At 39.2% G+C, this 17,594-nt stretch overlaps 2 protein-coding genes across 13 annotated transcripts in view; one reads left to right on the top strand and one right to left on the bottom strand.

Moving 5' to 3' along the window:
- The window catches only part of IPCEF1 (interaction protein for cytohesin exchange factors 1), a 180,835-nt gene that overhangs the window by 121,694 nt on the left and 41,547 nt on the right, over positions 1-17,594 (top strand). For all 12 annotated transcript variants that reach the window (XM_047101507.1, XM_047101505.1, XM_047101504.1 and 9 more), the window contains 3 exons: positions 10,585-10,658; positions 12,185-12,256; positions 17,290-17,348. In XM_047101507.1, the coding sequence (XP_046957463.1) occupies positions 10,585-10,658; positions 12,185-12,256; positions 17,290-17,348 (205 nt within the window). The remainder of the gene's footprint in view (positions 1-10,584; positions 10,659-12,184; positions 12,257-17,289; positions 17,349-17,594) is intronic.
- Positions 1-17,594, bottom strand: part of OPRM1 (opioid receptor mu 1) — a 169,873-nt gene that overhangs the window by 13,794 nt on the left and 138,485 nt on the right. The gene's annotated exons all lie outside the window — the stretch shown is intronic.

A 17,594-nucleotide genomic window follows, 5' to 3' on the forward strand; every position in this document is an offset into this window, starting at 1 on the left:
GTGGAAGTCTGGCTGGTCTGGCCTGGTGGTAAGGATGGGGGGTGGGTGGCGGGTTTAGGGGCAGCATCACTACAAGTGGTCTGCTTCCTTCAGGTGTTTTTTTCTCCCCCGTGTTGGAGCCTCAGAACCCTCAGAACCATAGTGATTATTATCACCAGCAGCACCTTCAGTCCATTTTTATAATTAATGTCAGGAATGTGTGGATTCTCTAGGAAATTGTGCTTTGCTATTTATTAGTTAAAAGCTTTTGCTTAGGGGCGCCTGGGTGGCTCAGTCGGTTAAGCGTCCGACTTCGGCTCAGGTCACGATCTCATGGCTCGTGAGTTTGAGCCCCGCGTCGGGCTCTGTGCTGACTGCTCAGAGCCTGGAGCCTGTTTCAGATTCTGTGTCTCCCTCTCTCTCTCTGACCCTCCCCCGTTCATGCTCTGTCTCTCTCTGTCTCAAAAGTAAATAAACGTTAAAAAAAAATTAAAAAAAAAAAAAGCTTTTGCTTAATACTTTCTATGTGGCATATCTATTCCTAGGCATTTGTAAGGAGAATCTCTTTGGATCAAAATCTCATTCTACTCATAACGTTAGATAATCTCAAATGCAACACTATTTGAACAAAAACATGCGCTAGGTAACGTGTGAAGGATATAGTGAGCTTGCCAGCATTATAATTGTTGTCCAAAGAACTTAAAATATTTTTTACAGCGATTAATCTCGTGCAAAGACGACAAGAGAGCTAAGACCTAGAAACAGCTATTCAGAGGGCTCCACTGACAATGGACAGAATAAAAACTTACTTTACTTCATCTTTTTCTTTTCTTCATCTTTTTTTCTTTTACTTCATCTTTTTCTTCATTCTTTCTCTTTTCTTTCTATTCCTTTTCCCCATTCTTATGATTGGTTCCTTGTAATTGATGTCAATAAAATCCTAAATTTTTTATAACTTTAACAATTTTACAGTACAACATGCATCCATGTTAAGTCTAGTTTGTCTCAAGATGCTGGTTATATCTGCTTTTTCACTGTGTGGACACTGACCTGAGTGCTCTGATTAAGATCACGCAGTAAGGGGCTTGCATTGAAATATTCTTTTAAAAAAATCTTTTTTAATGTTTACTTGTTTTTGAGAGAGAGAGAGAAAGAGAGAGATCGAGACAGCGCATGAGTGGGAGAGAGGCAGAGAGAGAGAGAGAGAGAGAGAGGGAGACACAGAATCTGAAGCAGGCTCTGAGCTGTCAGCACAGAGTCCGATGTGGGGCTTGAACTCATGAACCATGAGATGATGTCAGATACTTCACTGCTGAGCCACCTGGGTGCCCCTGCATTGAAATATACTGATTCCAAATCTAGGGTTGTTCTTCTGTGCTGTCCAATGACTGTAGATACTCTTCTATGTTAGTACCTGGATGAGACCATTTGGTCTTAGAATTATTTAACCGATTTCTGGGTTCCAGTCTGAGTTCTGTTTCTTTAATGTGAAAGAACTCCATAACTTTCCTGTTTTATGATGCCAATCTAGTTGGTGTCAAGGTTAAAAAATGGATCAGTTTCATGAATTCTGGGGCTGAGATATGATTAATTTCCCCTGAAGGCTAAGATGGTAGAGCCTCAATGACCCGTGCTTAGCACTCAGTAAGCGTTAGCTATTGTTAGATGTTTCTCAAGTTTATCATGTTTCTTAACGGATTTCAGGCCTTATCACTGTCAGGCCTGCTTCTGATATCTAGGAGAGAGGAAGACACAACAAAGGCAAACATCATTTTTTCTTGCTTCCTTGCAGGGCTTGTCACGGCCCAGTGCTAATGGGCTCAGCTGTCTGCCCGCAGGTCCAGGTATATTTGCAGAATGTACACGCATTTCCTTTTCTGAAAGGAAGAGGGAGATGAGTTGCTTATCAGAACAAAGCAGCGTCCTGGCCTGTAGCACAGGCAGGCAGACAACGAGGGAGCCTTTAGGTTGCTTGCAATTCTTTTCTGTGGGGAGGAAAGCCGTAAAAAACTACTAAAACCGTCTAAAAAAATAACGATGTTGCTCTTAAAAGTCCTCAGCCTGTATTCCACCAACGACGTACAGTCAAAATTCTGTGCTGTAAGGTCTCTGGGAGTAGTTATGACTTGTGTGAGGCGACATCGCCATGTCGTAACCAGTTACGTTCATTTGCTTCTATTTGTTTTTAATTTTATGGATTGCTTCTTTTTTTTTTTTTTTTTTTTAGTTTTTGGAAAATGTAAATCACTGACTTCATTCCAAAGTCAAGATTGTAAAACAAATTACAAACAGATAAATCTTGTTCCCGTTCCTATTTCTCTACCCTCTTTTCTCCTTTCTTTTATGTTTGTGTTTCCCCCATGGTCTCCTTTACAAATACAACCAAGTATGTGTGCAGAGGCATATCCGATCTCTTTTTGTACATATAATTTGCATATTATATCTACTGTCCTGTATCTTATTTTTCTCTTACTGTGCCTGGGAGGTTACTCTATATGTATATATGCCGTGTTTTATAGTTACTCGCTGCATGTGGATGCCGTAGTTTATTCAATGGTCTGCTGATGCTACACATTTGGATTCTTTTGCTATGGCAAATCATGTTGCAATGCACATGTTATTACACGTATTTATATTTAGGACAGGTCCTAGAAGTTGGATTTCTGGGTCAAAGGGTAAATGCATTTTTGCTAGTTACTGCCCAGTTTCCTTCCATTGGGTTCCATTCTGCACCATGTATGAGAATGATTGTTCTCTGTAAAACTAGAGTTTTCCCCATTGATTGTACATTCTCTTTTCTTTTCTTCCATATAAGTTTGTATTTCAGAGAATATAATTCAGATTTCTGTAGGGGTCACAAGTCTGTGTGATCTGTGAGGACTTAGTAACAAGTGTTTAAGATCATATGAGAAAGGATGGCTCTGCTTAGAGCTTAGACCCTGCCTGTTTCCAGCATGTTGGGGGTTTCACGGCAGAACTGAGCAAACCACAAGTTTATCTGGAGAAAATGGAGTTTTTGCAGCTTCTCCTGATTCTGGTTGGTATTCATTGGGTAATCTCACTTATGCTTGCTTGTTTATTGGGGGGGTGGGAAGCAGGGAGGGGCAGAGGGAAAGGGAGAGAGAGAATCTTAAACATTAATCTTAATCTTAAGCCCTGAGATGGGGCTCGATCTAACAACCCTGAGATCATGACCTGAGCCGAAATCAAGAGTCGAATGCTTAACTGACTGAGCCACGTAGGCAACCCCCTCACTATGTTTATTTCATGTAATTGCAAGAATATTAAATCCATATTCACATGTACGCAGAAAGGTGTCTTACAAAGAAATATATATTTTGTTTTTTAAACTATTTTCCCCTCAGATTTAAAATTCTATTCATTTTAAGACCTACAATATATTTAATATCAGGTTTTGGGGGAAAATGCAGCACTAAAAATATATAATGATTCTAAAATGCCTCTTGATTTCAGCATTATTTAAAGTATAAAAAAATCAGGTTTCTTAGAATCAGAGAACTATGATTCCACTGAGAATAGAGAGATAATTATACCTTTTATTTTTAACTATGAAATATGTAACAATTTCCTATATCACACATATCCTTTGTTTCTGGTTTTGTCTTCTTTAGCCTACTTAGTCTCTGGAATATATATATATATATATATCAGTCTTATTTTTCTAGGTCTACCTTTGTACCTTTCAGATATATGTAGATACTTATAAAATAATTTTGTGTATTTTGCAACGTATTTGTAGAATGAAAAGCCAAACATTATCCCTGGGAATGGACACTGATGTTTGCATTTAAATATTAAAACTTGATGTCGTATTTCAATTAACTTTCAAAAATATGTCTGAAGTGTGGCAAATTCTATATAAAATATCTTTGTCTCTAAAATTCCTGTAGTCTAAAATGGAAGCCACAGTTTAGTTTAAACCACAGAATGCAGGAAATACTAAACCAATTGTGTCTCAAATTTGAACAAGTCATATTGAGTCACCAGTGGGAGCATCTGAGACCTCATATTTTACATTCTTTCAAGTCTTACTGATAACCAAAGAGGTTTTATTATGGTTTTATATTTTCCCAACCTTTCTTTGAATCATATATACACATACATATACGTATATATATATATATATATACACGTATATGTATGTATATGTACATATATATGTATATATGTATATATATGTATATGTATATATATGTATATATATGTATGTGTATATATATACATATATATATATATACACTTTAATTTTCTTTTAATGTTTATTTTTGAGAGAGAGAAAAAGAGACAGAGTGCAAGCAGGGGAGGGGCAGAGGGAGAGGGAGACACAGAATCCAAAACAGGCTCCAGGCTCTGTTAGCACAGAGCCCAATACGGGGCTGGAACCCATGAACGGTGAGACCATGACCTGAGCCACAGTTGGATGCTTAACTGACTGACCCACCCAGATGCCCCTGGATCTTATATATTTAAAATATATTTTAAAGTTCTATTGGAATATATTCTACAAATCATAAAATTCACCCTATTAAGATTTACAATCCAGTAATTTTTGGTAAGTGCGCTGAGTGATGAAGCCATTATAAGGATCAGTGTTAAACAGTTGTCATGGTATCCATCAAATCCTTCATGCCCACTTACAGTTAACCTTCATTTCCACCCCCAACTCCGGGCAACCCCGCTATTTTCCTTGCTGACTCCATAGGTTACCTTTTCTCTACAGTTAATATAGAGGAATCATACAGTAATATGTGACTTCTCATATCTGGCTTTCACTCAGCACAATGTTTTCAAGTTTCATCCATGTTTCAGCGCATGTTGGTAGTTCACTAAACAATATTCCATTGTATGAATATACCACACTATTTACCAGCTGGTAGATATTTAAATTGTTTCCAGTTTTTGGCTTGTGGGAATAATGCAGCTATAAATATTTGCATGCAAATCTTTGTGTGGGCATAAGCTTTCAATTCTCTTGTGTAGATACCTGGGAATGGAATTGCTGGGTACTATGGTAATTGTATGTTTGTGTTTTTTAGAAATTGCTGAACAGTTTTCCAAAGTGTCTTCTGCATCTCATTTTAGCACTTTTTTTATTGCCAGAGGAAAAAGAGAGTGATCCTTTCTTTCTTTCTTTCTCTTTCTTTCTTTCTTTCTTTCACATGTATTGAATGCCGATGTTGTCCTGAGTATTAATGATATAACAATAAATGACAAGATTATTTCCTTCGAGATGCTCATAGTCTACTGGAGAAACAGAGATATAACCGGATAACTAACTACAGTAAGAGAAGTCTGGAAGTAAAGCCTACCCCTGGCACAAAGAGGAGAGTACCAATTCCAGGCTTAGAGGAACAGGGAAAGGTTTTGGAGAAGGTCAGAGCTGAATTGATTTGTGGTGCTGTATCCAGGGGAGTGAGCTTGGAAGGGATTGTAAGTCTTAGAGCAGAAGGGTAGCCTGTCCTGCTTACAGCCAGAACCCCTTTGCTCTGATCAACTCTTCTTTTTTCCACTGCAGTTATTGCCTGCAATGGGTTATGTGTTTATTTGTTGAACTACTGTCTCTTTTCCCCTCAAGGGTAGAGATCTCTGCCTGTTTCATCCATGGATATATCCTAAATCTCTGCCACAGTACCTCACCCAAAGAAGGTACTTAAATATTTGTTGGATAAATGAATGCGTAACATGAACAGATTTCATAAAACTGTGTGTAATGCTGCCTCATACAGCACCTACAGATGAGATCCCACTGGGATGAACAAGATCAGAGTTGCTGGGAACGTGGATGGACTCACATGTGAGGAAGAACGCCTTTGAGATTGTTGAACAGCAGACCAGAAATTGAAAAGCCTTGTCTCACTCCAGAATTTAAGATACACTTGGTGAGGCAAGGTTGCACAATGGCCAGAGGATGATTTGATGGCTCTGGCAAGAGAAGATTTTATTTCGTTCGGACACAGAGGGAAAATTGCAGGTACCAATGCAGAACTTTCAAGTAACTTTTTGGAAAGTTAGGCATTACTGAGGAGGAAGGGTACGTTCGAGACAGTTATTTTGGTTAATGTAACAAGGAACAAGGGATGTGAAGGGGTAGGAGGAGAAGAAGGAGGAGGAAGAGGAGAAAACTGTCATTCCTTTAGGATTTTCCCAAAGTGATTGTCATTTTTAAGGCATTTTTGCAAGTCAAATAAGCAAAGGCAGTTTCTGACACAGTTATCTGTGATTTTTGAATACAGCTTGAGTGTCTTCAGTACAATGGAAAGCTGCTTTTGCTAATGAAGGACTTACTGAGGAAACACAAAGGTATCTTTTACTCAAATTCATTTCGGTCTTAGCTGAAGGACTAAGCCATTTCAGTTGTGCAGGAAAAAAAATCCACCTAATTGAAAATTTACAATATATATATATATATATATATATATACACACACACACACACATATTACAGTATTTATTACAATATATATATTACAGTATTACTATATATATATATATATACACACACACACACACACACACACACACACACACACACACATATATTTCGGTTTTCGTTGATTGACTTTGTATTATTATCTAAGATGGGCTATTTGTGCCGAAAATAAATTGCCTAGAGAATAACAATGCCATAAATTGGAGGCCAATTCTAATTCAGCTCAAATGGAAGTATGGTTCTTCTTTGTTTGAATTGTTTGTTTATTTTGGTGGAGTCAGGGGCCAGGGACATTGGAGGAGATGAAATTGTGTCACTAAGCAGGCCTTGATCATGACGGTCTCTCCTACTCTTGCTGAGGCGCTCGGACTTTGTCCAAGAGCCACTGGGAGCTGTGCAGGACTTTAATGAGAGAAGTGACAGCAAGTCAAGACTTGCTGTGACTGTGATTTGGACACCAAATGAGGGGAAAGGATAGAAGCGGAGGGAGGGAGGGTGGTTTGTGAGACTTCGCGGTAGGCGAGGTGAGAGTTGGTGGTGAGCGGAGGAAGGAGCAAGGTGATGCAGGCACAGAAGAGCTGGGACAGAGGCAGCGGTGAGGTGGTATATCTCGGTGATTACTTGCACGCAGGCTGAGAAGGGGATCAACGATGTGTCCCCCATTTCCCTTTTTGACATCAGGATGGAAAGTGGTATCATCCAGTGAGGTAGAGAACACAGGAGAAAGAGGACCAGGTGTTTTGTGGCATAAAGTGATAAGTGTGGTGTTGGATTTGTCACTCTTGGGAGTGTCTTAGTTTGTATGGCTATGACACGATGCCTTCAATGGGTGGCTTAAACAGCAGTCATTTACTCCCCATGGTTCTGAGGCTGGGAAGTCTAAGATCAAGGTGCTGATAGGCTCTGTGTCTGGTGAGGGCCTTCTTTCTGGGTTGTAGATGCCTGCTTTGTTTGCCTTACTTTTTATAAGGGCTTAATCTCATGATGGGGGTACTTATCCTCAAGACTTCATTTAAAACTCAAAGGCCCCACCTCCAAATACCGTTACACTGGGGCTTAGGGCTTCAAAATTAGAATTTGGGGTTGGCAGATACAAATGTTCAGTCTATAATCGGGAGCCTGTGTGTGGACAGTTATGCTAGGCAGTTGGATCTCTGGGAGTGGAGCTCAGGATTAAATCCCAGTTTGACGTATAGATTTTGATTTGGAATTGTTTAAAATTTTATTTTAAGTAGGTTCCACCCCCAGTGTGGGGCTTGAACTCATGACCCTGAGATTAACAGTCGCATGCTCTACTGACTGAGCCAGCCAGGCGCCCCTTGAGGTATAGATTTTGAATGTGTGTGTACCATGGGGGTACGTGCAGTCATGGTGGTATCTGTGGTCCCCCCACAGAGGGTACTGGAACGAGAAGGGATTAGGTTTGTGGTCACAAGTCTGGGGAACACTGCCATTTAAGACACAGGCAGGAGAAGAGGACCTCAGGAAAGCGAGCACAGAGAGTTGGAGGAGAAGGGGAGCAGCAGGAATATGTTGTCAGAAGCGCAAGAAATGAGGCATTTCTAGAGGAAAACTGTGAGCTTTAGGATCAATTACTAGAGTTCAGTTGAGTGAGGACCACGAAAGTTTGATGGGACTTATCGGCATGAAAGTCACCGGGGGTTCATGCAACTCTAGCTTCTGGGGAACGGTGGGTGTAGAAGTGAATGAGGGGAGGAAATAGAAACAAATGGAGAATGCAGGTGGTTTTCTTTCTAAAGCCATTATAGAAATCGGCATGGAAATACTTCCACCTAATGTAGGTTATGGTTTTTAAATTGAGGTGAAGTTCACATAAGAGGATCCATTAAAAAAATTTTTTTTTCAACGTTTATTTATTTTTTTTGGGACAGAGAGAGACAGAGCATGAACGGGGGAGGGGCAGAGAGAGAGGGAGACACAGAATCGGAAACAGGCTCCAGGCTCTGAGCCATCAGCCCAGAGCCTGACGCGGGGCTCAAACTCACGGACCGCGAGATCGTGACCTGGCTGAAGTCGGACACTTAACCGACTGCGCCACCCAGGCGCCCCTAGGAGGATCCATTTTAAAATGAGGTATTCAGTGGCATTAGGTGCATTGAAGATATCGCGCAACCCCCGCCTCTGTCTAGTTGCGAACGTTTTCAACCCACCGAAAGGAAAACCCGTACCCATTAAGCAGTTTCTCTCTATTCCCCACTTTCCCCAGCCCCTGACAACCACTCATCTGTGTTTTGTCTCTGGATTTATCGATTCTGGATATTTCATGTAAACGGAATCATATAACGTGTGATGCTTTGTGTGTGGCATGTATCAGGGCTTTACAGTTGCGTAGTATTCCATTCTGTGGCTATACTGCAGTTTGTTTCTTCCTCTGTCGATGGCACTGTTTCTACCTTCTGGCTACTGTGAGTAATGTTTCTGCGGAGGACATGTATGTATATATGTATATGTACATATATATATATATATATATATACACACACACACACACAGTAAACACGTATATATGTTTATTGCTGGAGCCTAACAATTTTCCAAAATTATACTCTTATATAATGCTGATGAGAGTTCACAGGAAGCGTTGTGGATTGTAGAAACAGTTGATCTACACTCTGTTTTTTAAGTACTTGGCATTCTTTTTGAGATAGGATTGGTGAAACCATCATCTGGTAAGTACACAGTTCATGAAGAGATCAATAAGTTGAGGGTTGCCTGGGTAGCTCAGTCAGTGAAGCTTCTGACTTGGTTTTGGCTCAGGTCATGATCTCATGGTTTGTGAGATCGAGCCCCGCGTTGGGCTCTGCGCGGACAGCCTGGAACCTGCTTGGGATTCTGTCTCCCTCTCTCTCCGCCCCTTCATCACTCTGTCTCTCTCAGAAATAAATAAATAAGATTAAAAACAAGAGATAATCTGAATGGAAAAAATATATACATCATTTGATAAGAAGGAATTTCCCTTTAGAATTGAGTTTTGAGGCTAATATGAAAGCTTTTCAAGCAGAGAGTTTGGATAGATTAACTCCTGTAGGAGAGGGAAGGTTGGATAGGCAGAGGTTCAAATGTTTCACAGTTTCATGTTGCTGAAGGAAAAGTAGGAGCTGCACTCTGGTTGCAGATAAAGGAAAGGTGCAGGATGATAAAGTGAAGGGGGAGGACCCATGGTGCTAAGTTAATAGCTAGTGGATTTTTAAATTTAAGATTGGATTTTCAAAATCAAGTTTTGACTCCTGTGCCAATAAGCACTGATTGACTTACGATTAATCTTGTGGACTGTATTTCTGTACTCAGAGATATGAGCATAGATGGAAGAAGATGTGGGATCTATCTGGGACCAGCAGTCTAGCTTCCTATTGTTACAGTTTGTTCATCGAGATTAACAAATTCTCAGAGAAGTGGAACAATAATTACGTGTCCTATACAATTTTTGGTGTTTGGAGGTGACATTCAGGCAATGTTCAGAAGGGCCATTTTTTTTCCTGCCGTCTTTCCTTTGTAGAAAGGCCTCCTAAGAATGGATTACCGAACTGAGATTTTCCAAGGAATGGCTCTGTGGTTTAATTCTGTGGAACAGCCTATAGACGTGGGAGAGGAACTAATGTTTGTTGAGTAACTGTTAAGCGTTTTATTTATCTGAGCTCCTTTAAGTCTTAGAACCACCAGTGAGTCGTAGCTCCATGATATGAAGCCCGATTTGCTAACTCCAAAGTCAGGCCTCTGTCCCCCGTAAGCTGGAATGCTAATTATGTTCTACCTTCTGTGCTTGTGGCTTACTGGAGTTTGAGAACTGGCTTACTGGGATGCCTACTAACTCAGCAGGGAGTGGAGCTCTGACTGGTTAGCTGGCATTTTCCAGGAAGGTGGGAAAGGGGTGGGCGAGGTCCTGTGCATGCCATACGTTGGCCATACCTAAGCTGTATCATGTTACTTCTCGTGGAACAATTTGCGATGACTTATCAAGAGAATATTACTTTCTCTCATAAAATATGTATCTGGATAAGTCCAGTGCTGATTCGGGGAGGTATCTTTTGATTGCCTTTCTTTGCATTTATACGATCTCTATTCAATGTATGTGACCTCTATAAACTTACTAGGATTGACGCATTTATTCATATCTGTTGTATGTGTTTTTCTCAGGCAGAGAAGGCCGATGGATTTGTCAACCTGCCCGATTTCACTGTGGAGAGAGCTTCTGAATGCAAGAAAAAGCAGTAAGTTGTCTATCATTTCCTATAAGACTCTGAACCAGAATAACTTCCTTTAATAATTTTCATTTCTCGAGTGATGTGGTGACTTGGAAGTTAGTGACGGTAACACCCAATGTCTTGAGAATTTTGAACTTCATGGGTTGGCATCCTAAACAGTGGTCTAAGCTTTTAACCTCTTGTTGTCTGGAATTTCGTTTTGTGGAACAGATGGATTTTAAAACCCCACGGAGCTTTGGCATGGCATATTTTTGACACCTGTGTTGGAGATGGAATGAAAAACAAGCTCCCATCCAGGTTTAGCTGGGAGATCAAATGTCAAGATTTTGTCTTTCTAAAGAGAATGACCAGATCAACAGGACTGGCCAGAGCTGCAGATATGATCCCAAGAGCAGTTTCTTTTTCTTAGTTCTTCACATGGGCATCCTGGATTTTGAATTCTCTGAGACATTTTCGACTTTGGGATTGTGCCCTAATATAAGTCCAAAAGATTGAGAATAGACAGGAACCAAAAAAGTCACCAGCTTATGGTCCTTGTTGTGCTGACAAGGGAACAGCACAGAGTCAGGGCTTGCCTAGAAATCACAGGAGAGCTGGCTCCAGACCAGCTAACCATGCTCCCGTCCACGTGCTTTTTCCGTGGTAGCATCCCAATGCATTTTGCAAATGTGCCCTCCTCACCTTTTTCTTGTTCTTATTCCTTATCCTACCTTTGACATCTTTTTCTGTCTTATCAGAAAAAGCATTTCCCTACTGACCTATGTTACAAGTAGTGGCAATTGACTAGATTTTTCTAAGAAAATGAATAAAATTATTAGCTTTAAGCCCTGCCAGTCTCGTCTTGCTGCACGTATCCAGTGATACATGAGGTCGTGTTGATTCTCGTGGTTTTGACTGAACTGGCCTCTGTTTTACCAAAACCCTGGCCTCTACTGCAGGACTTCCGGTCTAATGGTAAAGGGGATATATTTCATTGTTTGCTGATCTCCAATGTTTTATACTTTTCTTTTAAACTGGAAAAATATACCTTATATTTTTCTTCTACCCAAAGACGGTGGCTTGGGTTAAGACTTTTGATGTGTTGTCACAGTATAGAAGTTCTATACTTGATTATTTTCTGATGTATAAAATTCTTGTATGTATTTGATCGAATTTGAATTAAGTATTTTGCTTTAAGGAGTTGATCTGAGTATTTTGAAGTGACACTTCTAAGACTGTAAATTTTAATTTATTGTCTTTATAGCAAAGCAGTTAGCAATCAAAAATAAAAGAACATGCCCGTATGTTTTAAATAGAAACTATGGGCTGGCCAAGACTCAGTCCTATTCTGGATATTTCAACATGATAAATTAATTGTCTGCTCTCTACATGAAAGAGGTTAGACAGTGGGCGCTTAATGTAATTAAATTATTTTTTTGCGAATTTACAAAGAAAGCAGATGAATTGACCATATTTATATTTAATTTCATTTCCAACCCATTGACAACTACACTAATTTTTTCTTAATGTTTCTGTGCTTTCCCTCCTTCAAGTGCTTTTAAGATCAGCCATCCACAAATCAAGACCTTTTATTTTGCAGCTGAAAATGCACAGGAAATGAGTGTGTAAGTAGAGAAAATTGCTAAATCCAGTCTTTATGGGAATAGATTACTTTGGTCAGGTGTTCGAATTTTAAGTCTATGTTCATATTAATTCTTGTTTTATTTATTTCTGCTGCTTTAAAAATTAATTTCCTTGGCACTTAAAGTGTTCTTGCTTTCTTCCCTGACTTGGAAGCGTTTCGGAGAACTACATATATCAAAATGGCTATTTTAGGAAGAAGTAATAAGATTCTTCAGAGGGAACCACTAAGTTGAGAAAGGAAAAGACAGAAGTCATTATAAGAAAATGTTACAGTGAGAATCAGCATCACAGTGATAAAGTCTTAAAAGTACTGTGACCGATCTCACAGCTTTTAGAATTCTATGTGAAAAATATCTATAACATTTCTTATGTGCTGTGTGATTATCATCATGATTCCGTGCTTATCACGATTCATGTTCTGGCCTGAAAATTTTGTAAAGTGTCCTTGCTCGGAGTACGTCTAACATAACATTTTATATCTCTGACACCATTTCCTGTTTTTTTTTTTTTTTCTGTTTAAATAAGTGCAATATATGCACTGAGGACTACCAGCCCCACTCCATCCCCTACCGGTTTAGATTATGCTGTGATCACAATGGCTGCTAATTGAATGAGGCTATATACACTTGAGGTGCTTGAGGCATCAGTGGGCCCTCTATTTAACTTAAGCCCTATTCTCAGAATTCTGTGTTCCTTATTACCTTTACGTAACTAATAAAATGTGTCAGTGGAATACCTACTATACGTCCCATTGCAGCAGATCCTGAGCAAGAGAAATAAAAGAATACATACATAATTCATTCAAAGAGCTTATGGTTTAATCTGTTTTGTTTAGTTATGCATAATGATTTTTTGAGCAATCTGCTCTATATAATTTCTCTTCACCGTCTTGATCTAGAAACCTAAAGAAAACTGCTTTTCACCAAACGTTAAGCATACATGCGCGCGCACACACACACACACACACACACACACACACACACCCACCCCTTCTTGCGGGATATCCCCTGGCAGGCTCATCTAGCTAGAAACATTCTCACCTGTTCCCTAAGCCGCTGCCACAACCTTCAGATGAAGGCAGAATGGCTCTTTATAGACCTTTGGGAAAGCCCATGTTAAATAACAAGGCAAGGAATTGACAAATTAATTCTTTCAGACAAGACTTGTATTTACTTAAATGAAGAGAGACGTTTGTTTCTACCCTCTGATTTTAGCTTTCTCCGCCTAGCTTTCTCAAGTGCCTGAGAAGGAGAAAAGCAGATGCCCACAAGAAGATAAAAAAACCTCACAAAGCTCTTTATTTCTCTTTTTATTTGTATTGGTAACTAAATCCTACTGATTAGCAAGCCTTAGGTGTGTCAGTGGTGTGTGAAAGGCTTAACGTCTTACCCAGCAGTACTTGGAGCCCCATGATACTGAGGGTCAGTCTGGAGCTGAGCCATCGATTAATCCCCAGTGGTCCTTTCTGGCCTCTGGTGGCATTAGTAGCCATCAGTGTGGAATCTCTTTGGGCCTCCACGTTAACCCTCTTCTCCCACAAGATTATGCACATGGCATTTAAAGATATTTTTTCCGCAGCGGCACCTGAAGAGCACCCTTTCTTACTGATATGGCCAGTTTAAGCCAGTAAATACTGTAGCTGGGTATTTCTTTGTGAGATGCAGAGAATCTGGGGGAGGGAGTGGAGAATCTGGACGCGTGCGGAGACCAGCGTCCTGTTTTAGAAGTTTGCTTCCTTGGAAAACTGCATTTTTGGGTGGTGACATTTCGCTCAGGGACGATGAAGGGAAAGGTAATTATGTTTAATAGAAACGCTGTGTTCTGCAGGGACCCTCAATTTACAAGCACGGGGGTAAGTAATTAGGGTCATGGACGAGTTGGTTTCTAAACCAAGACTGGTTGGTAGCTGCCTTTCTCAGACAGTGTTTGTGGGAAGAACCTTCTTGTTTTGTATATCAATTTCTTAACACTTGTGCTCCTCCAACACATCAAGTTAATATACAACAAACTCCCAGGAAACATCTGTCATCTTCATTTATGTAAATATAAGTCTTTTTGTGCATCCATCTATTTAGCCACAAATAGAAATTTTCTTACTGCCTTGATGTTTTTAAAAAACGTTCTTAGCAAAGGAGATACGGGAAGCCAGTGGGTTCTAGAAGGAAAACAGTCAAATAAGATTCTAAACAATCACGTTTTCCATAGCAAGTAGCTAATGGCGGCAATTAAAAGGACACGAGTTTTGGGTAAGTGCTGAGAGGAATCTTTATTGTCAATATTCGTGTGTTTTGCCGTATTTCTGTGTTTCTGTGTTCTGGAAAGGAACTTAGAAATGCCTTTTCAGGCATTCTGAGCTCAAAACTATTTTTGTCTTGATATGTTAAAAAAATTTATCTTTTTCACTTTTAGATGTTTTTTTTTGGAGGGGGGGAGAGGATCAGTATACAATTATGAAATCCGGTATAAACTAAGAATAGTTTATGTTGGTATTTTAAAAGTGAGCCATTACGTTCATTGTGGTTTGCCTGACCAGTTTGTAAAAGTGTACTTTAGAATGTTTCTTTTAGTTAGATGACACCCTAGATACATTCTTGTAAAAAATCCTATCATACAGAAGGATGTAAAGTGAAATCCTTCCCATACCCCCACCTTCACCCTCCAATTCAATTTCTGTCCCCAGGATTAACCACTTTAAACAGTGTGACTGACCTATATCTTTCCTGATGCTTTTCTTTGCATACCAATTTGTGTACATGTACAAATATATAGTTTTAAAATACATATAGTTTAAAGTACATATCGGTTTAAAATAAAAGTACATGGAATCTGGCTGATCATATTGTTTTGTACTTGTTTTTTTTTTTAATTAACAATATGTTAGGATTTTTCCAGGTCATCACAAAGCCTTTATTACCTTCATTTATAACATTGATTTTAATGATGAAATTAGTGCCATACTTTATCCATTTTCCTATTAATAGATGATTATATTGTATCAGTGTTTTTTCTTTTTGCCATTGCAAATCTTACTGAGTTAACATTCTTCAACATCTATTTGTAGTCTTCAGGATAGACATTTATAATTCAAATTGTTGAGTTCAGGGTGTGGATATTTACATTTTGATTAGTATCATCAAATTGCCTGCTTAAAATCGGCTGTCTCAATTTTGATGTTCAACTCGACAAAGGATCAGAATGTTTCCTCATAAATTCTGGAAATCGATGGCATTTTAAAGTTTTGCCAGTCTGGTGGTGAATATTTTCCTGTGTTTGAATGTGCATTTCCCAAAATACTATTGACGCTGATAAGTTTTTTCTATTTCTTTATTAGCCATTTGTGTTTTTTTCTGTGATTTACTGTTTGTTTTTTTGGTTTTTTTTTTTTTGTTTTTTTTTGGTTTTTTTTTTTGCTTGTTTATTATTCTATCAGGTCTTGATGAACACTTTGTGGTTCCTGTGGCCTGATCTGGGCCTGTGTATCAGTCTGGTTTTAAGTGGCCATTGAAGAGCTCATGTCTTTCATGGTGTTGAAGGGGCTCTTAAATGAGGTGAAAGTTCAGCTCCCTTCTTATAGAAAGGCCTATTTTATTTGTTTCTAAAAATCAAATTTATATATTTCCTGTTAATAGAAAATAAATATGGCAAGACCATGGCAGATGGAGGGTTGGGTAAGGATTCCTAATTTGTTGAAATTTGCAGACTTGGGAGTGTGTGGTGTTGAGGCAATGGTGGGGGTGTAGCATGCTGAATAGTCACGAGGCAGTACAGGACTAGAAGAGATGAAAGCAAGAGTGAGTCAGTAAGTGCACCACATTCTTGCTGTTATGTCGTTGATACTGGTTGACTTAGGCCTCTATCGAGTGCACTGGTTTCTCCAAAAAAGATGTGAATGTAAAATATGGAATACTTTCTAAAACTCTAGGAGACTGGAAACAACTGGGAAATCAATCATATTATCACTACCCTGAAGTAATATTTTCCCTTTAAATAGAAGGTTAGATAGCTAGGAACATACGAAGTTGACCCATTTTGTGACTTTTAAGAATTTGTATCATATAGTATGTTCCTGGCTAACCCCTTGAGATGGACCTCCAGTGGCCTGAAATCATGAGCCAAGTTTGAGTTCCTGAAGGTTTATCTAGTTCTATTTTTATTATTGACGTTTTGTTGAAATTTATTGCCAGTAAAATGATAAGTCGATAAGAAGATAGGACATGGTCAATTTTTGCCTAATATAAAATTTTTCAAGGAATTAGAAATTTCCCCAGCTTAGGAATGCCTGTCAAACTCTGGCCAGATCTTTTATTGAGTACTATAAAAATCCTGGCTTGAAAATGGATCATCTTTTGTTTCTTCCTTTATTTTTTTTGTGGAATAAAATTACATTTTAAGAATTATAGAGATGGAACTTTAATGGTCAAGTTAACTAAATTCAGTGCTACAGGTTTTGTTTTTACATTTTTTAATGTTTATTTGTTTTTGAAGGAGAGAGAGACAGAGCGTGCGTGGGGGAGGGGCAGAGAGAGCGAGGGAGACACAGAATCCGAAGCAGGCTCCAGGCTCTGAGCTGTCAGCACGGAGCCCGACATGGGGCTCGAACTCACGAACTATGAGATCGTGACCTGAGCCAAAGATGGAAGATTAACCCACTGAGCCACCCAGGCGCTTGATACGGGTTTTGATGGTTGCTAAAAATTTCAAATGCCCAATGGCAAAAGTTATATTTGTTTATATATTTAGAATATTTAATGTAGTTGCCCACATTAGCCAGCTGGATAATGGGCCATCCTGTTTCTTGTCTTACGGAGAATGCCCTGTGTAAGGAAAATATTGAGGTTATAGGTTTCAATGCTAAAGACTTAAACTGTTTCTGCAAATGTTTAGACTGACTGTAAATTATGACAGTTGCATTATAACGTCTGGCACAAGACGTTCCTTCAGGGTCTAGGAGGAAGGTAGATAGGTAGGGGACCAGTGTCTTTGGTGGAGCATTTATTTGCTATTTGAATTTTAGGTGGTTAAACAAGCTTGGATTAGCTGTAATCCATCATGAAACTGTTACAAAGGATGAAGGTATGTTCTATTTTAAATTTCTGAAAATCTAGCAAGAATATTTGGATGAGATAGAATGGAAATACAATGTCAAGTTCTATGCATAGTCTTGTCCTAATGAAACCTACTTTGGCATTTAAAATCATCTGAAAATTTGTCGAGGCAGACGTATTCACACGGACTCACCAACATGGAACAGAGCTTCCCATGCTGGCTAAGAATGCTTTTTACACTTCACCCACACGTTAGCAGCTGTAGGCTTCGCTG

This window comes from Lynx rufus, unplaced genomic scaffold (genome assembly GCF_022079265.1).
Source record: "Lynx rufus isolate CCGP_SWC_20201006 ecotype Redwood Valley unplaced genomic scaffold, mLynRuf1.p SCAF_6, whole genome shotgun sequence".
NCBI classification, from domain to species: domain Eukaryota; kingdom Metazoa; phylum Chordata; class Mammalia; order Carnivora; family Felidae; genus Lynx; species Lynx rufus.